The 21,740-nt window shown below is 27.5% G+C and overlaps 1 protein-coding gene across 3 annotated transcripts in view; it reads right to left on the bottom strand.

Annotated features, from left to right (window-relative positions):
• Positions 1-21,740, bottom strand: part of LOC124805807 (uncharacterized) — a 93,671-nt gene that overhangs the window by 767 nt on the left and 71,164 nt on the right. For all 3 annotated transcript variants that reach the window (XM_065787491.1, XM_065787493.1, XM_065787492.1), the window contains exons 21-26: positions 20,118-20,384; positions 10,285-10,531; positions 5,150-5,223; positions 2,196-2,334; positions 1,870-1,998; positions 1,602-1,633 (exon numbers count right to left, since the gene is read on the bottom strand). In XM_065787491.1, coding sequence (XP_065643563.1) covers positions 1,602-1,633; positions 1,870-1,998; positions 2,196-2,334; positions 5,150-5,223; positions 10,285-10,531; positions 20,118-20,384 — 888 coding nt within the window. The remainder of the gene's footprint in view (positions 1-1,601; positions 1,634-1,869; positions 1,999-2,195; positions 2,335-5,149; positions 5,224-10,284; positions 10,532-20,117; positions 20,385-21,740) is intronic.

Genomic DNA, 21,740 nt, shown 5'->3' with positions numbered 1-21,740 from the left:
TAGTGCCTTGTAAATATAAAATAATAACCAAAGAACACGAATCGTGTTCAAGGAAAGTTATTACTAATAAGTACTTTAAAGTTAAATCAGGCATTTCATGTTGAATTTTATCGCGCAAAAAAAGTTGCAATTTGATTTTGCACATGTTGAAAAAAATAAAAAGACAAATATAAAGCAAGTAGCATTAATCCTCAGCTCATTCATATTTAGTAAGCTTTAAAAAACATATTTGTTTAAAAAAATGTAAATAAAAAATAAATTATAATAATTAAAAACTGATAAGCGAAACAGGACCGAGAAAAAACAAGAGAAGTAAGTAATAAAAATTATATAGAAAACCGAAACCTTCATACATTTACGTAGAAAAAAAAACTACCTCACAGTATACTACTTCATACAACTGATATATAATCACGAGTTAATTTAGAAAATATGAATAAATTGCTGCTTGAAGAAAGAGGAGCTAAGAGCAAGACCGATACAATCAATCAAACAAGCAACAAAATTATCAAATTCTTGAATAAGGTACCCACGGCGCCGTCATGCTTCTTCCCAGCTTTTACAAAAAATAAAACTTAGTTTGCAATAATTCTGGCAATCAGTGTTTGTTTCATAATTCCCATAAATCTTTCTTTTGCGAGTGTTTGTGTGTGGGTGTGTGCGCGCGTCTATATAAATAAAACTTAGAAAAACCAGACATGAATTTCGTGAAATAAAGATAAAAATTAGTCATACAATAATATGACAAGAATTTCTAAAAATCTTTTTGGGTCAATGAATTGTTATGGATACACAATTTTACAATATTTATATTCGTAACAATTGATTCAAAAAGATTTCCCATCAATCGATTGATTATCATCAATCAGCCACTGTGCATGTATTTCTAACTCCATAACCAAATTTTTCGAATTAAAAACTCACTTTAACTGTAAGTACCACGTAATATAAGTGACGTAATATACACAGACTGTTTTTAAATCTTTTATTTCCAACGGATGCATTTAATTTTTTATTTTTTCTCGAAAAAATTGATTTGAAGATTTTCAATTTATTTAATTGCTAAATTGAAAACTGAAAATTGCAAAATGAATGTTGTACAAGGATAAACACACCCGTTGTCAACAACAACAACCACTGTCAAAAAAGCTGTCATTGTTTAAAGTTCTTAACGTTATTTCTAAATATGGTAAGCCATATTTAACCACACTTATATCGTGTGACAAAAGAACTTTAATTGAACAAAATGTTTCTTAGTTTTTTAAAACTAAACATTTAATATTTCTTAATAAATAATCCTGATTACATTACAATTTCTTACAAGACAATTAAAACCTTTTAATTGTCTGGTAAGAACTCAATACTTTAAGCTCAAACGTTTTATCAGAAAGCAGAAAGTAATTTGATTTATCAGTGCAATATTTGAAAGATTTCATCCAAAGGTCTTCTGGTAACTCTCTTGATTTTAAATTTTTCGATTTTTACTACAACTCCTAATCAACTTGAATTCGAACTTAATGGGCATGAATTTATAAATGCAAAAATTATATATATACAAAAAACATTTAACAAATAGACAGAAAATAATTTCAAAAATTTACCATTTTTTGTGTAGGCTTTAGAACGTTCAATACTGAGAAAAAAAAAATACATTAAACAAAACAAAACAAAAAAAGACCAAAAAACTAAAACTTTAAAAACTTTAAAAGTTAAATAAAGAATAATAAAATAAAAATTAGAAACAAAAAAAGATTGAAATAAAAAATAGAAATAGAAAATGTGAAGGTTAAGTTAAAATTAAAAAAAATAATATATATATATATATATATATATATATATATATATATATATATATATTTATATGTATACCTATCTCTTTCACCATGAGCATAAAAAGTATCTGGATTAGAAGAAGATGGATTAGAAAAAGCTTTATCACTGTGATCATACATAGATTCAGTTTTGTTGGTGACTTTTAAATGTTCATTGTACACAATTCTGCAAAGTAAAAATTAAAAATTAAAAACAATTGAAAGAATAAGCTTTGTTCAAAAGTCTTAAAAACTCCATTGTGGTATCTATGGTATCTTGGGAGTTGCATTGTGGCATCTATGGTATCATGGGAGTTGCCCCTACATTAGAAAAAACTCAGAACTAACTTAAATAATTGAATAAAAAATATTTTTTTGTCTTACTCATGTCTTTGCTTCCAACAAACATAAATCAAAATAACTAAAAACGACAAGAAACATATTGCACCAAATGCAGAAGACAAGGCCACCATATCACTTTGTGAGCCATCTGTTAGGAAGGAATATTGCATTTCCCTGGTTGCTAAATTGAAAAAAAAAATAACATTAAAAAGTTATCAATTAAAAAATCACCAAGATGTTATAATTTAGAATTAAGTTAAGGTCATAAAATAGATTTATAATTAAATGAAATTTAAAAGTAAAAACCAGATAAAAAGTTTTATAGTATATATACTAGGGTTATGACTAAATTTTCTAAATAAAAAATCTTTGAGAAAATTTTTAAGATGCACATAGATTGACTGAAAAATATATACTTATTAAAATATTTAACTGAATTTAAATAAATTTCAACAATGACGACAATAAAAACCGGTTTGTAGAGTTAAAAATCAATTTTTCAATGGCAGGGTGAACTTTTTTCAAAAGATATGCAAATAATAGTTCATTTCGTGCTTTTTAGGTAAAAGTTCATCAAACTACAGCACAGGAGTATGGGGTTGAAAAAAAATCATAACCCTAATATATACAGCCATGTGACAATTTATTATGGCCACCAACAATTTTTTACATTTTCAAGTTTCAAAGTCTATTATTTTAATATTTTTTTGTGATTTGTGTACTCAAAAGTAATTTTTGTTTAAGAAATGTATATTTTTTTGACAAATAAAAAACATTTAAGAAATTGTTACTAAATTTTATTATTTAAATATCATTACAAATATATTCAAGAACAATATTTGGTTATTCATTCTTTAGCCATTTCCTTCACTCATTTATTATGGTTCCTATAGTGAATAATTCTTTCTATGAAATACACTTTATTTGTAATATTTTCTTTAGATATTTATTTTTTTAGGAGTGCCCAAACCTTTTCAATAGGATTTAGGTCAGGAGAGTTTCCTGGCAAATTAAGTAATGAAATATTTTGTTCTGATAGATATTTTCATACCGATTTAGCCGTGTGACATGGTGCCCCGTCCTGCATGAAGGTTTTTTTTACTTGGACCAAACCATTCTGCCAATTATGGCAACAATCTTTGTTGCAGGACTTTTTTATATTGTAACTGATTCATTATTCCCTCAACAATATAGAGCCTTTCCATTCCCCTTCCACGTATCTCTGACCAGATCATCACAGAGGTGTGGTGTTTAACAGTTTTAATGATACAGTCCAATAGGTATTTTTCCCATTTTTTTTCTTTTTACATATTGAGCTTTCTTTGTTAACACTTGGAAAGCACTCTCGCAGCTAAAGCATACCTTAAAATATTATACAAGGATTGTTAATTGAATCTTTGAAGTTTGATGAAAGAAAGTGGATATTTTAAAATCATTTAAATTAATTTTACCAATTTCCAATCATCTGTTAAATTCTTATATTTTTTTACCCACTTCAGCCTTTTTTGCATCATTTTTGGTGTCAGTTTAGGCTTCTTAACTGGACGTCGTGAAATGTAACCAAGATTGTGTAGGCGCATTGAACCGTTCTCTTTGAAATTTTAAAAGATTTTTGACTCCAGATTGGTCCAGTTTGTTAGTTATATCATTGTTGGTAACCTGTCTATTTACTTAAACAATCTTGATTAGTATTCTTTAACTGTGCGGTGTTAGGTTTTTTTTCTTTCTGCATTTACCGACCTTCTTTGGCATCAAGTTCTCCATATAAGCCATTTTTTTGTGTATATTTTGTACAGAAACCCACGAAATACCACATTTTCTGGCAATTTCTCATTGAGAAAAATGAGTATTTATTAAAAGTGCCCTAATTTCACAAATTTTTTGAGTAACAAGTCCTTTTTTTCCCCATAACTAAACTAAAAATATCACACTTTGGTACTGCAGTTAAGAATTTACATTAGTACTTATAACTTTAAAAATATCAAATCAAATACAACTACTTTTACTTTAAAATAAAAAATATTCAAGAAACATTATTATTACTGATTTAAATAACATTCCAGTTCATTGTGAAACATTGAGTCACTTTTAACTCTTTTCTAAAAAACCTTTAGCACTTTTTCAATCTTTTAACTTTCCAAAACTAACACTTCTCAAAAACAATGAGAAACTTGGTATAAATTTCTAATATTTGCGTAAATGTTTTTATAAAGTCTTTGTTGTTAAACATGTAAAAATATTACATGCTTAATTAAAAATTAATAAGCACCTTAAAGTAATCTTTCATATTTCATATTTCATATGTTTCATATGTCACACATATAAGACACTTAACAGGCATTAAAAATTAACGTAAACATTTTTATATTATTCAAGTTTAACAATTAACTACTGGGTTTATTTATTTGTTATTCGTTGAGTATAAACAACTGTATCCCCAACATGAATAAAAAAAGGACTAGCAAGTAAAAAGAATAAAGACACTAACAATAGCTTAAGTTCTAAGTTACAAAATCCTTTACTTCAAAAAAAAAGAAAGCTGACAGATAAAAAAGCTTCAACATTAAAGCAAAAGCTGCAAAGTGTGCATCATTCTTTAAATGTAAAATACAAAGTATTCTTTTGTTGTAACTATATATTCATGCTTAAACTTTTAAAAAATAGCTACAGAGTAAAATAATTACATTAATTTTAACAAATAAAACCTAGAAAGTTAAATAATACTGATTATTGCCAAGAAAACTTATTAACACTGCAAAAAAGCATGTCACAGTTTTACGAAAACCAGCAACATGTTTTAGACAAAGTCAGCAACATTTTTCAGTGGAGGCTTTAAGTCTTAAAGACTTAAAGCCTCCATTTCTGATTTATTTTGTAAGGTTTGTTACTCATAGGATTACTTCCACTTATCCCATAACCTTTTGTTTCTATGACAAAAAAAAAGTAACCAAATAACAATAAGACAATCATTATATTGATGAGAATAAAAAACTTACGTATTGTTATTGGACTTGAAAACGTACTTTCAATAGGTGTAGAATTTTGTGCTTCATAAACTCGTAACTGCATTCTAAAAAAAAAGTACTTTAGCTTAACTTTCTGCTAGTTTTTTGAACTGTTTTGTTTATTATTATTTTTACATATATTTTAGTACTATTTTTTATTTTTATATAATATTAATTTTATTTCTTTTCTTAGTATATTTCCCATCAATAATCAAAACAAGTTCGAAAGGTATTGCTGATATCTTAAACAAAAATTTTCAAGCTGCATTTGTGAAAGGAGATGATGGTCCACTGCCTTCTTTTGATTTAAGAACTACTGAAACATTCATTATAACAAATGAAGATTTTACATATGAAAATGTCTATCTAAGATTAAAAAACTTAAAAGATAACAAATCAAGTGATGTTGATAATTTACATTCAGCTATTTTAAAGAAATGTGCATCAGCCTTTGCTATTCCACTTACATATATTTTTAAAGAATCGTTTAAAACCAGCAAACTGCCAGTGCAATTTAGATCAGCAAATATCACTCCTCTATACAAATAAGGCAAAAAAACCTTAGCAGGAAACTACCGACCAGTATCACTCACCTCAAGTGCATGTAAAATAACAGAACGTATAACCAGATGTAAACTTGAAACTTTTCTATATGAGTTCAAACTAATAGTCAAGCAACAGCACGATTTTGTTAAAAATAAATCATGCTTAACGAATCTACTTGAAACACTTAATTTTTTTTCAACCACCTTAGAGAATGGTAAACCTATTGATTTTATCTTTTTGGATTTTGCCAGGGCATTTGACACAGTGCCACATAAAAGATTGTTGCTTAAACTTACAGCTTATGGAATATCTGGTCTGACAATACAATGGATTGAAGCATTTTTAAAAGAAAGAAAACAAAGAGTTGTGATAGGCGAAAACGTATCCTCTTGGGCAGAAATTACCAGTGGTGTGCCACAAGGGTCAGTAATTGAACCACTCTTGTTTGTACTATTTATAAAAGAATTGCCTGAAACTCTAAAAAATCTAACCAAGCTGTATGCAGATGACACCAAAATTTTGAATGAAATGCTTTCCAGTGCATTAACTCTTCAAAATCTTTGCAATCAAATCTTGATTTAGCTTTTAAGTAGACTCAAGACTGACTTCTGAAATTTAATATTTCAAAATGTATGGTCATGCACTTTGGCCAGAATAACAAAGAATCACCCCTTTATATCAATTAACAAAAGTTAAACATAACAGAATCTGAAAGTGATCTTGGAGTAATCTTCTCAAGCAATCTGAAATGGAAAAATCCTGTTATAAAATGCGTAGGCAAAGCCAACCAAATGTTGGGTCGGATTAGAAAATGCTTTGTTTGCTTAGATATTAGACTGTTGAGAATACTTTATGTTTCTTTTGTGCAACCACTGTTAGAGTTTGCAGTACAAGTTTGGTCACCTATTCGAAAGGGAGAAATTGAGTTATTAGAAAGAGTCTGACATTGTGCAACTCGATTAATACCTTCACTTAAAAAAATCAACTTTGAGTATTGTCTAAAAGCTCTCGACTTGACTACCTTGACAAAAAGGAGGCAACAAGGAGATATAGTTCAACTTTTTAAATCCTTCAATGGTTTTAACGATTTGGAAACAATCAAAAAAATTAGTATTCAACAAACTCAAATGAGAGGTCATAGCTTTAAATATGTAAAAGAAATCACTAAGCAAGCCTGTCGTGAAAACTTTTTATTTAATAGATCAGCTAATTTGTGGAATAGTTTTAAAGCAGGTCTTGATTGCTGAATGAGCAGCAATCAAGCAAATCGGCTGTCATACTGTGTTAATACCACACTCACTGGCTCACACCAGTTACAGCAATTACTAATACTAATACTAATACTAAAGTATTGTGTTATTTTTTATAATAGTCCCAGGATTTATGCTTTTAGAACACGCACAAAACATGAACTTATATCTTATCTACTTTATCTTAGACATAAACTTATATCTACCTTATCTAACAATTTGTAGTGTAATCCCAAAACTTATCTTATATTTATCCTTTCAATTTCAGAATTTTTTTTTATTTTCATTCACCTCCTCAAGGCTGAGAAGGCCACTACAGTCAAGGAGACTACTTTAGTTGTGGTTACAACCCTCTCTTAACCCTATAACTCTGAAACCATGATGAACAAGAAAACAAAGAAAAGTTCTATGAAACAAAAGATTATTTGATAAAAAATTAAAATTAAAAAAAATTAAAGGTTAAGTGATTTGAAAATAAAGAATTATAGTGCTTACTATTACTATTAATCTTGAATTTAAAAAATGAACAAAAATAAATATTAAAAATAAATAATGGTAAATATTCTGGAACATTTGAGCAAAAATCTTGCATTTAAGGACTTAGAGAGAACTTGGAGAGTCATCTAAATCTGGAAGGATAAACTGCAATATCTGCAATATAAACTGTCTTCAGGTGTGGATATATTTGCAGCTAATTATTTGATACAAGAAAAATAAATAACCAGATACCTAAAATTGTTTCAAAAAAATGAATGAGAAAAGGAAACTGATATAAGTCTAATAAAAATAATTTCAAAATTCTATTTTCTAAAAGATTTTCAAAATTCTAGTTCTATTAAAAGATTTTTAAGTGAATATTTTTACTGCAAAATATACCAACTTTGAAAAAGAAAAACACGTTCTAGAGTCCTAGTCAATAATTAATTCAAAATCAATTGAAAACAACTGGTCAGATATATCAACATTAAATGATTTTAAATCAAAAAACTGCAAGAGATTAGGTCAAAAAGATTTCTAATGATGACAGGGTTAAGACAAGAATAAAAAGTTGAAACAAGAGAGCATAATCTTAATGCATGACAACGTGAAGCAATTAATATGGTAGATAAGAAAACCCTGTAAAATGAAGCAATCCTGTGTCCTGCCTTTAATTTCTTTCTTTAACAAGGACAACCACAGAGTAGATTGAGAAGAAAACTAAAAACTAAGACTATCTAAAAACATTTTTGCTTGAAATTCTGTCCAATTATTTTGAATAAACTCCATTAAACAGAAACAATTTTTGCACACTTTAGGGGGATTCAATTGTACTGCTAATATTATATAAAGGGTTATAATATTTGAACTTTTTAATATTGTGAAAACAATATCGAGAGATTAAAATTTTCAAAAGGATAAACTTGAAACTCAAAGAAAAGACTCTAAAGCTTAATAAAACTATAAAAAAATGTCTTTGTAGTTTTATTGATTATTTGGATTAAAACTCAGTTCTTAAGGACTTTACTCTCTACTCAGACTTGAAGATAATAGATTTACATCTTTAAAAACATTATGCAAAGATAATTTTATACAAATAAAATAAGTTTCCAGGATTGCTCTTAACAAGTCCTCATGAGAATTCTCTTAATGAGATTTACCCCAGATTTAACATTTAGATTAGTTTAAAAAATTTGTTTAAAAATTGTAAAATATATTTTTATATTTTTGACTAGCGATGCAAACAATGTAAACAGGCTATATGTGCATAAGGGTGTATAGGTGTAATGCGTAAGTCCGCGCTGTTTATGTCATTTAGTAGAGTCTTGTGTTGTTAGTAACCAGCACAAAAGAATAATCTCTTTACTACACCAAGCCAGCCCAGTCATACTCCAGAAAACCATGATGGATTAAACATCTATGCATGGATTTATAACTGACTTATGACTAAAATACTAGCCCATGCCTCTTCCAGAGACAAAAAACTTCTTTCGAGGTGACAGTAATTGTGATTTGGAAAATACTCGATAACCAAAACACTAACCCTTACTTTACGGGCCGAATATTATTTAAAAACTTTGGCATAAATATAATTGTAAAAATTGTAATAAAAAAAAATCAAGACAATACAACTAAAATTAAGCTGCTGTTAGAATTACATATCTACAAAAATTCTCAATTCTTATGGATCAATTTATCTTTAAAGATGTAACTGAGATAAGAAAACAAGGTGATGGATAACGAAAATCTTGAGGGCTTTATGATTAAGACATTGAACAGCAAATGCTTTGGCTAGAAAACCGAACACAGGTTTGAACATAAACCTAATACAGGTTTGAATATCTCTTCATATGTAGATACTACCAGCTAAACTTTACATTAAAAATTAATTTTTGTTTGAACATTTTTTAGAAGCATTATCACATGCAATGATGCAAATTATTACCACACTATCATTATTGAAACAAATATTTTATTCATAAAGTTAATAATTGAAAAGAAAAATTAAGTTGATATATTTTTCTGATGTACTATGATTCAAGTTTTATTTGTGTTTTTGTCGATTATAAATTTAGTCGATGATAAATGTTTAAAAGTTAGATAATTATTCCTTTGCAAAATGATTATTCAGGTATTTGTGATGTTTGTATGACATCTGACAGACGTCCCCTGAAAAACGCATGCTTTTTTTTCAAAGATTGTGAAAATCTAGATCTTGCAGAAATTCATATCTTCAAACCCAATTTATTTCTCAAAAATATTTAAGTTTTCAAATGATTTAATGCTTCGTGAATTTATGATTATTTTTTAACCATCACATTTACAAACTTACCCACATTTAAAATGCTGGTCTTATACTAAAGTTTTCCTTCTCTAAGAAAAGTTGACTGTACCATAAGTAAAGAATGTCACCTACTCCATATATATTTAAGAATATACTTTTAAATAAATGTAACTAAAGAATATAAATAGAGTAAATTCCCCAAAAATAAAACTTACAAGATATAATAAAAATAGATTGACTTTTGTGAGAAAAAGAAAAATATTAACGAGAATTATAAAAACATTTCGAGTTACAGGAAATTGATGAGTTTATCGGGAGTTAAAATCACTTCGTACACAAACTTATACTTTGACACTATATGTAATAAATTTACATAATGAGTCAATTACATAATTGTTTTAATTAAAAATTTACTTAAATTATTCAAATTAAAAATTTCTAATTTGATTAATTTAAATAAACTTAACATTAATTTAAATACAATCTGAAATAAAATGCTCCTCTATTAGCTTATTTTATAATGATTTGTTAAATAAAGTACTAAAAAATCACCAAAAATCTAATAATACCTATAAGCAAATCCTGACTTTAAAGGTCCGTTACAAATTGAGGGGAGGTTTTTAGTCTTTATCGCAGCACAAGTTGTGTTTTCACCAATCACAACCACAAAACTATCATTAGTATTAACAACTGAGCGTCTAACTCTAATTTGTGGAAACGATTTTTCGACTGCAATATATCGTATAAGTTTTGGGCTGTTTACATCAGTGTTAACTTCATACCATGTCGTAGGTGCTAATTGTGAATCAACCAAGACTAAAAAAAAACAATTTGAAAACGTTAAAAAATTAATTAAAATTATTTTCATTTTTTATTAACTATTATTACTTTTTATATTTATTTTTATTTTTATATTTTTTTATATTTATTTTTATTTTTAGGAAAGTTTAATTATCAAAATGATTCTCTGTGCGATGACCTTGTTTGTCAAATAAGCTAATAATTCGCCCATAAGTTCCAAAATATAACAAAAATTTATATATATATATATATATATATATATATATATATATATATATATATATATATATATATATATATGAACTAAAATTATGGCTGAAAGAATGGAAAACTACAAGGGCCAGTAACCCAAAAAAATCCAAAAGAAATTTTTCATTTAGTTATAACATTTTCTAACAACCTAAATTGTCAACCTATTTTAGCAACCTAAATTGTCAACCTATTTTAGATGATAAACTGAATAAAACTTTTATTCAGTTTATCATCCAATAAGAGAGTAAAAAAGTTTTTTCAAATATACATCCACTAATCGCTAACAAACAACCACCAAACTTATTGAGACTTACTTTTGCCAAATTTCAATCTGCAACGTTAAAAAAAACAGGATTATTTAAATGTAAAAATATTTGGTGCAACATTTGCAAGTTATATTGAAAAGAAGTAGAAAGCTTTGTGACATCCAATGGTACTACTTGCAAGATAAATAGCCATATATTATAAATATTACCAGTAAAAGTAAAAATGTGATCTATTATCTAAAGTGATTAGCATGTAATGGTCAATCTACTTACACTGGAAATACAAACAACTTAAGAAATCTGACAAATGGCCACATCTCCTTTTGCAGAACTGGCCAATCAATGGACAGATTCAACAAACATGTTTATGAATACCAAAGAATAAATAATAAAACTATGGAACCTATTTTCCCGCATTTTATTTTTCTGGAACTTAAAAATGAAAAGAATTTATGGTCTTATAAAACTCATTTACACAAACAAAACATGATACCTCTAATTAACATTAGTTAAAAAGACACATGACAATGGTAACTCCTAGCAACATAAACTCAGCATAGCAACATAAATTTTCTTTTTTTTACAAAACTAAACAAAAATTTAATAAGGGATTTTGTATAATAGCTGGTTTTGTATATTGTAAAATCGCCTAAGTTCGGTCACTTAAGCTTAGAACATTCATTTATCACACATAATAAAAAAATTTCCAATTATTTTTCCAGAAACATACAGACAATTATATTGATAATTGTATAAAAAAAAAAAATGAAAAAAAAAAACTAGTACTCGATATTTAGTTTTAAATGAGAACATCTACTTTGACCAAACTTTCGATACCATTTTGTAAGTTCGGTTGCTATATAAATTCTAATGTTTTACTAACTTAATGTCAGAAATAATGAAAACTAATTTTTAAATGTTGTTTAATCATAAAATGATGATGTAATATCAGTTAATACTAGTAACCAAAAAAGACATCACCCTGGGCTCAAAGGAAAAAGTTTTTTGGGGCGCTAAAGAAAACAACGAAGAGCACATAAAAAAATTTTAAGTAATTATAAAAATATTTATTAATTTTATTATAATTAGCCAACTACTTTATTACTTTAACCTTTATCACTTTTGCTTCGCCATTGGTCAGTAAAATTAAATATATATTTTTCAATTAAGGTTTTTTCAATTAAAAATAAAAAGGTTTTTTCGATTAACAAAGAAATACTACTTTGCTTTAAATAAGCTTTGTATGTTTATTGGCAATTCTTGCGCATATCGACAACCTAATTAGAACAGCAAGATCCTCACAACCAATTGTCACAGAGTTCACAACACAATTTTTTCTAAACTGTAGTAAAGCCACTCTACACTCACTCACTACACTCAATATAATAAAAATACTAGTAAAAAAGGTGGAGGACTGGTGAAGACATTCCATCACTAAAAATAAAAATTAAACAACTAATTAACTCCATAATTAAATTCATGTGTTAAAATCTGGTGTGAAATTAAAATCAAAACAGAATCTATCCTTAATGATTGCATCTACAGACCACCACACTCAGATCACCAAGTAAATACTGCAATTAACAATTCCTCCATTCAACACTTAGGACTTTTACCTAAACTTATACACCATACAAAAAAATCAAAAAGTTATCAAAATGTACCAAAAAGGTACTTTTGAGTACAAATTCAATGTATTTAAGGTATTTAAATCTAAATATAGCATTCAACAGCATCAACTGGTTTAAACTATTCAATAACTAAAACATAAATAAAATGATAAACAGTCTACTTAAAATTTATAAAAATTTAATTGATATTCATATACCAAAAATCTATTCTAGAAATAATTCTATCAAATGGCACAATAATGATATCAAAAATGAAGCTAATCAACAATATATTTATATTTCCTAATGAAATCAGCTTCAAAACCATCTGACCATAAAAAAAACTTTCAGATGATTGCAATAGAAAAGCAAGAGAATTAAAAATTAGTAAAAAATACCTGTATTAAACATGAAAAATCAATAACCAATAAATGCAAATTAAACCCAAAATCACAATACAACAATATAAATAATCAAAAATCATATAAAAATAAAATTATCTCATTAATTAATGCTGATGACATAAATTAACCAAAAAATGTAAGCATAGCTAATTGTCTAAATAAACAATTTTACAAATCATTTAGCAAACCAACGGATCAAGAAAACGAATTAATAAGAGGTTTATCACCAAGAACAACTAAAAAAATATACTTTAAACCTGTTTTAAATCTGTTCTATTTTCACTACTAAATGTTAAAACAAAACTAGACTTATTAGATGAAAATAAAGCAGCTGGAATTGATGATGTTTCTCCTTATATTCTAAAAAACTGCAGATCTGCTCTTAGCTTACCACTTAGTTTACTATTCATCAAAGCATACAACACTGGGGCTACACTACAACTATGGAAACAAATACATTACATTGATTCCAAAAAAGGGAAAAAAAATGATCCAACAAACTATCAACCTATCTCATCATCATTTATTAGTAAATTAATGTTAAAACTAATAAAAGATGACATAACAAGTTGTTAAAACTTACATAATTTAATAGCTAAAGAACAACAAGGATTCACCACAGGTAAATAAGTAATTGCAAATTTACTTGAATCATTAGATATAATAACTGATGCTTTAAACAGTGGGTTTTATGCTTTTGTGGCTTACCTTGAATTTACTAAAGCATTCAAAACAGTAGACCACAACTAATTGGTAAAAATATTTGAACCTGAACTATTTAATAAACCTGCTATTTGCAGATGAAAGTAAGTTAATTGTCATAATCAAAAACCAGAAAGATCAAGAAACATTACAAGATGATCTCAATAAACTAGTTGAGTGGACAAAAAATTGGAGCATGAAATTTAATTACAAAAAATGTAAAATTATGAAAGTTTACTGTACCAAATCAAAAAAATTCAATTGGCCAAATAAATCAAGCTGTTCCACTATATATAACAACCTACGATATATAACAAGCTATCCTACGATAAATAACAACCCAAAATTAAAATTAATCAAATGTAAAACATAGGAATGAAACCTAGGTATCAACTTAAGAAATAATTTGAAATGAAAAAAGACCACATCACAGCGATAACCAATTAAGCTTACTTAAAACTAGGTACACTAAAGCAAATATTTAAATTCTGGTCAGCTGAATCGTTTACTAAACTATATACAACTTATGTTAAACCTGAATTACAATTTTGTGCACCAGTTTGGATCCCACATTTGAAAAATAAAATAAAAAAACTTGAAAAAGTTCAGCAAAAAGCTACAAAGCTTGTACCAGGTTCAAAGCATGATTCATATCAAAAACGTTTATCAAGCTTAGGGTTACAAAGAGTTCAAAGAGTTTACTAAACACAGTAAATGCAAAAATTTCTTCAGCAACAGAATAGTGACTCATTGGAACAATTTACCATTTAACTTCAGAAACATCAAAAACAGTAAAAGAATTCAAGAAAAAAATAATAGCAATAAATAAATAAATTTTTTACTTCAAAATGTCTTAAGCTTGACATTTTTTAAAACTCAAAGAACTGTCTTATATAAAAATTATATCAAGACTGACAGTCTTATTTTTTTCTATGGATTCTGATATAATAACATTGATTTTAGCATGTGAAGAACATTATTCCACCAAGTTACTACACATTGCTTGAGTGTAATTGCCAATTGAGTATTAATTTTGGTTCCTTTGGCAATTTTTACAATTTCTTTTGAAATTTTATGGATTCTGATATAGTCAGAATTTTAATCACATCCACTTGTCGCTTCTATTGTTTAATAGTAGGTTTGTTAAACAAATCATCTTCCTTTGCCAAAAGTTTTTGAGTCATATTTTATTGTGCTGTCTGAAGATTTGGATGTAAAATGTTGCTTCAATTTTAATTTTGTTGGTAGAACCATATGAATAGTAGGTGATTGATCTTTAAAAAGACAAAGTGTAGCCATTTCCATGGGTTCCAACTCTTTGATAACATTGTTCAAGGTATTTTCATTTAAATCAGCCAGCAACAACAAAAATTTTGTATGCCTGGCTCATTACATAAATTATGTAGTTGTGCAAAATTTAATAATATTGATTTTAGCATGTGAAGAACACTATTCCACCAAGTTACTATACATTGCTTGAGTGTAATTGCCAATTGAGTATTAATTTTGGTTCCTTTGGCAAATGTTACAATTTCTTTAGAAATTTCAATTATGTTACTGATTTCCACTGGTAGGCAGCAATTATTATCGGAATTACTTTTAGTCAACCCATGGGACAAAACAAGTTTAAAGTTGTGACTTGAACAGCCTAACAATATATATTATTTAAATGCTGCTTTCATGTTACTAGCATTATCTGTAACATAATTTTTTCAAGATTCCCTTTACTGCCTCTTCAATAATCTCAGCAGTATGCCTTTCATTCAGTATGCAAGTGGCTAACAGATATGTTTCAATTCTCCAATCAGCCAGAAACTGAACTATTACTCAATGTAACTGTTTAAGCTTTGTTCATGCATCCATAGATTGATTGTGACATCAAGAAGTGATATTTCTGTTAAATGGATACGTAATAAATTTTTTTCTTTTTTCACAACACCATTTAAATGGCGGGCTATGGTAGTTGCACATGGTAATATTTCTTTTACATCTGCCTTTCCATAATTTGCCCCAACAGCAATCAACTTTCTAGCAAAAATTTAAAACCCCTCAACTTTCAACTATAGAAAAAGGTCTTATATCTTTAGCACACATGGATGTAATTGCATTAGCAACTTCTGATTTAACCGATGCCGAAACATTTTTCGAACCAGTTAATGAAGATGAAGTAATAAATAAAGTAGTTATTTTAACTGATGGAGTTCTATTCATGCAAAAATCCATATGGGTCCATAAGCCATTTGTGCCATCTTGTGCCTTCCATGATAAAACCGTTGTGCAATGCAAGCATGTCACAAAGGATGATTGTTGACCGTCTACAAACACTAATTTAAAATTACGCCAAACATTACTTTTTCCTTCATTTACTTCAAAAGAAATTCGTTCATTATTTGTATCGCTCAATTCCTGAATATCATTTTTCTTTAAAATAACACTCATTCTTCCGCTAAAATCTTAGATAAAATAACTTATATTAATTTATTAATTTAAGTTAATATTAAGTTAATTTATATTAAGGTGGTATGGCCATGGAAATTAAAACATTTAATACATCTTATTTTGATGCAAAATTTGTTTAAAACTGTGTGTATTAAAAAATTATTTAGAGTAAATATAATGAAAACTATAAATATGCTATAAAACATGCTGAGTCAGCAAAAAATATAAAATATTGACTACATCTTCAAACAAGGATTTCTCATAAAATAGTCAGAGTTTGAGGTAAAATTTTTCAAAAAGGTTAACAATGTGTTGATTAAGGGATTTGACCAGAATCACCATAAGAACTTTTACAGAATCAAAATGGCTGCATTTTTAATAATGATTTTTAATTTAAACGTAAAATGTGTAGTGCTAATGTCAATATCTCAACAACAATAAATGTTCATTTCCAACATGTCTAATACACATACACATTGTGTATGCTTAACTGGTGAGGTACAGTCAGAACAGCAAGAAAACTCCTCAAAAAAATCTTTTGTAATGCTAAAATTAATAAATATAAAACAATTGAGGTCGTTAGATCTATATTCGTTTTTAGCTGCACTGCCAATAAAATCAACAGCTTTGTTGAACATACGTACTTGTACTAAACATATCTTAATCAGAAACATTTTTAAGTGAAAAGTTTCGTTGTTCTGACATTTAATATTAGTTTTCATGAAAAAACATTCATTTTTGATCTTTTCTTATTTTTTTAATTCCCCATCTTAGAATATAGCAGTCAAATATGAAAAATAAATTCAATAAAATAATCAAAACAAACTGATAAAATTCACTTCTTTCTCACTATCCAGTTCATTTTAAAATTAACGATGGAATTTACGAATTTGCAAAGTTGATATAAAGCAAAGGAGATATATGAAAAAGATTATAAAAATCAATTATTTGATGGAATTTATTAAAAATTAGCCCAAAATTAAGAATTGCTTATAGTTGCTATGCAATTGCTTAGGCAGTTGCATAGGGCTTCTTTTAGAGATTATATTCATAAATTAAGATTTTCTGTCACTAAACAACTTATAAACAGTAAAACTATACATTTTTGAAATCGACAATAATTCTATTTTTCAAATTTGAAGAAAAAAGAAATCTGAAATTTTTGAGATTTCTTGGGTTAGTACCACCTTAATAATATATATAATAATTAACAACAATTTCCAATCAATTTATTTAATAAAAGTCAACATGGCTGAATTACTCAATATGGCTGAAGATCAATCACTATGACAAAAAAGTGCTAAACGATTTAAATTACGTTTACTGTTATGTTATAATGAGATTAGACAAACAAATTTTTTGTGAGAATAAATAAAAATTTGATCTTCATTTTAACTAATATTTTATACAAATCCATTCCATACCCACAAGGCTCCCGCAATTTTGCAATCCATCCCGGTGGGAATCCCGCAGAAACTGAACCCATCCTTGTGGGAATCCTCCAGAGTCCGCGGGATTCCCGTAAAACCCAACTCCATGCAGCTCTCTAGTGGTCAGCCAAAAGCTAATTTAAAATTCCAGGACTTTTCAAGGATAATTTGGGGTTTTTCAAGGATATATTGATATATGACAAAATATATTGTCTTCAAAATATGTTTTATAAATAAATATAAATAAATGTTATAATATAGTTGTATATAGTATAGTGGTGTATAGTATGGTACAAGTTAAAAAATATTTTATATTCTATATATATAGGTTATCAAACACTTATATTTAATCTCTTTCTTAGATTGTTCAAGTTTTTTTAGTGAAATATCATCTTTAATTGCCAGTTCTTTTTCTAAAATTGTGTTTCTAAAGGAATTTGCTTTCATAAGGATAGCAAAGCTTCTTTTTTTCTTCTGCTTCAATGCTTGACAGCATCAGTTTTAAGAACTTTGATGCATTTTGCAAAAAAAAATTTCTGTTTCTTTATAATTACAAATTCTTCACCAATCAATTTATATTTTTTGCTTACTTTGTCTACCTTTAACTGATCCTTATTTTCCTTTAACACTGAATTGTACCTATTTTATGCTAACCTTCAGCTTTTTAAAAGATCACTGGGAAGCTCATACCAATGAATAACAATGTCATGGGAATCGATGTGGTTATAAACTGTTTTTTATAACAAGAGATCATTCTTGTAGATTTTCTACTAGCAACTGCTTGTTAACACTAAATCTTTTTTCTATTGCCTATTGGCCATGAGATAAAACAAAAATGACAGCACAGACTTTCCACAATACTGAATACTTTTGAGTTTTGTGCAAATGCACTTAATCTCTCAGTAAGAACCTTAAATTTCAGAGTGGATACTTCCTTGTTTTAAACCATTGCATTTGGAGACAGAGATAAAGCATTCCTTATTAAAGAATACTTTAATAGGCATCTTTTTTGTAAATTTTGCAATAACATTATGATAATCTGCCTACACTCTTTCTTAAATTTTAATTTCTCTTCTGGTTAACAATGAAGAGAACTTAGCATTTTAGTGCTGTTCCTATGTCAATTTGTTCTACTTCTAGTTGGTTATTTGATCTCTCTACTTCAGTCTTTGGTTAACTAAATACAAACTTTGATGCTATTGTGCTGTCAAAGAATAATCAGAGAATTTGAATACTTGATTTAAGTTTAAGCACAATCTTAAAGAAAAATGTGACATTACTACATTCAAGCTCCATATTATTTCTGCCTTGGTAACCAGATTTATAGTTTATACTTTTTTTTTAAATTAGGAGAATTTTTATGTAAGTTACTGATAGAACACAGCCAATTAAATTGCTAAAAGCATTCCAAAATTCAAGAAAACATATTTAAATAAAAGTAAAAAAACTTAAGTTAAAATAAAAAACTAATAAACTACCAGTAAAGTATATATCTGCTGCATTATGTGCATTTGCATTAAATTTATGCTTTTTACCAGTTGGATGAGAATCAAAGGCAGATATTCCCATGTTAGAAATATTAATATACGTTCTGCACCAACTATAGCAACTATGCTTTTTTAGAATTCGAAATAAAAAATTTTACTTAAGAATACTTTTTGTTGTATAACCATTCTGTTTGAAAATAACAGTTCTTTGTCTTAGGCATTATATTAGTTATATATTATTTTTTTTTAATAATTAAATAATTATTTAATGATGTTAATAATACTGACAGTAACAGTTAAAAATTTTTTTTTGCAAGTCAGAAAATACATAATTAACAAATTCAGTAGAAATCTACGCAATATTAATAATATTTCTGTAAAAGGTAAAACATGATAATTAAATATTGAAGTATTTCAGAAAAAGGTTTTTTAGGATTAATTGGATTCTTGGATTCTAGGATTTATTGCTAAAAGGAGTGTTTTTCCAGGACTTTTCCAGAACCAACCAAATTCCAGGACATTTCCAGGTTTTCAAGGACCTCTTATCACCCTGTAATAATCTTTTTTTGTATTATAACTAATTTGAAGATTCTTAATATTACTCAAGTTAAATATGATCGTTTATTTTAATACTTTGCTTTTTTTAGATTTTAAAAGTAAAATTTTTTGAATTGTTGTTTTGCTAAAGAATTATTTCAGCAGGTTGCAAATAAACATAATTATTTTTATAGATCCATATTTACAAAGTAATAACAAACATTATTCAAGAAAAATGACAGCTGCAAATAAACATTATTATTTTTTTTATAGATTCATATTTACAAAGTAATAAATATTATTTGAGAAAAGAAGTATTTATATATGATGTATGCAATATAAACATATATTACAAATGTTAATCATTTGTCATTATAACATTTCAATTTTAAATAGCTTATTTAATTTTAAAAAATCTTATAATATAAAAAATATTATATATATAAAATTTTATAGTTAAAATAAAATAGTTACAAGATGATTCGTAGGGTGCGTATCTTTGCACTAACACTTGGAGCATAAAAAGATTCTTTAAATAAGCATAATCTTTAAATGAAATTGTTGTCTGAAACTGATAACTTCCAAGTTGAACATTATCAACAAATATTCTTGGAGTTGTTCTTACAAAAAGAGTAAAAATTGAAGAAACTTTTGGAGGTTTAAAGCTGTCTTCAGCTGTGATACCTAACTGGTATTGAGACAAAAATTGAAATCCACTTGGTGGTTTTACACGAACAACGCCTAATAAATAAAAAAATTTGGTTTCCTTTAATAAATAACACAACAGATTTTATTCATAAAATAATATTTAAAATATTTATTTCTTTTCAAAAATTTCTACTTCAAAAAGCTATTACTAATTGATATACACGGTGTGTCCCAAAAATAACCGAACTTTTTGGATATAAAATAAAACGCACATTATATCATCATTGAAAGTTATTTTTTATTCAAAATAGGTTCCATCAGACTCAATACAACGTTTGGCACGATCAACTAGTGCATGCATAGATTTTTTTATGTCATTTATAGGAATGTTCTTCAGCATCTCGGTTACAGCTGCTTGAATGGCTGGGATATCATCATAAAATGCTCCTTTCATCTTGGTTTTCAGTTTTGGAAATAGAAAATAGTCACATGGTAATAGATCAGGCGAATATGGAGGGTGGTTGATGAGAGAAATCTGTTTTTTCATCAAAAATTCATTCACTTTTTTGGTCTTGTGAGGCGGTGCATTGTCGTGCAATAAAAACAGTTGTTTTCCTGCTGGATATTCAGATCTAACACGACTTTTCCACAAACGATCTAAAATTTTTTTTCTATGTTCCGAGTTTTTTCAAGTTTAAAACAAAATTTTATATTCGCTTTTTGTTCCATTTTTGATATGTAACATTAGGAGGCGTTTTTCTTTTATTGAAACGGCTGTAACTTTTACATCTGTCATCCGATTTACATAAATGTAGGTGCGTTTGAAAGAGGATGAATGTATCTTTTTCATGCAAATTATCAATGGATGTTAAATCATATAACATGCGCTGCATGTTATATGATTTAAATTTGAAGTTCGGTTATTTTTGGGACACACCGTGTATTGCACTGTCCTGTTAAAACCACATAATCTGTGCATCAATATGTTCTATTTCGTCAAACAAAAAAGCACTAATCATTAAGCTACTGTCTAAACACACTTTTTTCTCCTTAACACATTGGCTCACTTTGACATTAATGTGACCCATAAATATAGACATAAATCCAAAAAAATTAGACAATTTAGAGTTATAATCATTTTGTGAAATTACTTTGAAGTTTCCATATATTTGTGTTTTTTCTCAAATATTAACAAGAGTTAGTTATATAGCAATTTTCGAGTTTTTATGTCAAATGTTCACAGAAATCTTCTTAAAATTGGCCCTGTTTAAAAATAGTTGGGGCCAGGTTTGTAAAAAAAGAGTGTAAAATCACACATCCCCTCCACTGAGCAATTAATTCCATTAAAACCGGTCAGCAAAATGTACCTTAGTTTGCAAATGTGAGGGAACGATGATTTTTTTTTTTTAAATTGGTATAAAAAATAAACACATATTTAACAACTGTTCT

Source organism: Hydra vulgaris, chromosome 01 (assembly GCF_038396675.1).
Source record: "Hydra vulgaris chromosome 01, alternate assembly HydraT2T_AEP".
Taxonomy (NCBI): Eukaryota; Metazoa; Cnidaria; class Hydrozoa; order Anthoathecata; family Hydridae; genus Hydra; species Hydra vulgaris.
Note: the sequence above shows the minus strand (reverse complement) of the source record. Positions and strands in the feature narration are given on the sequence as shown.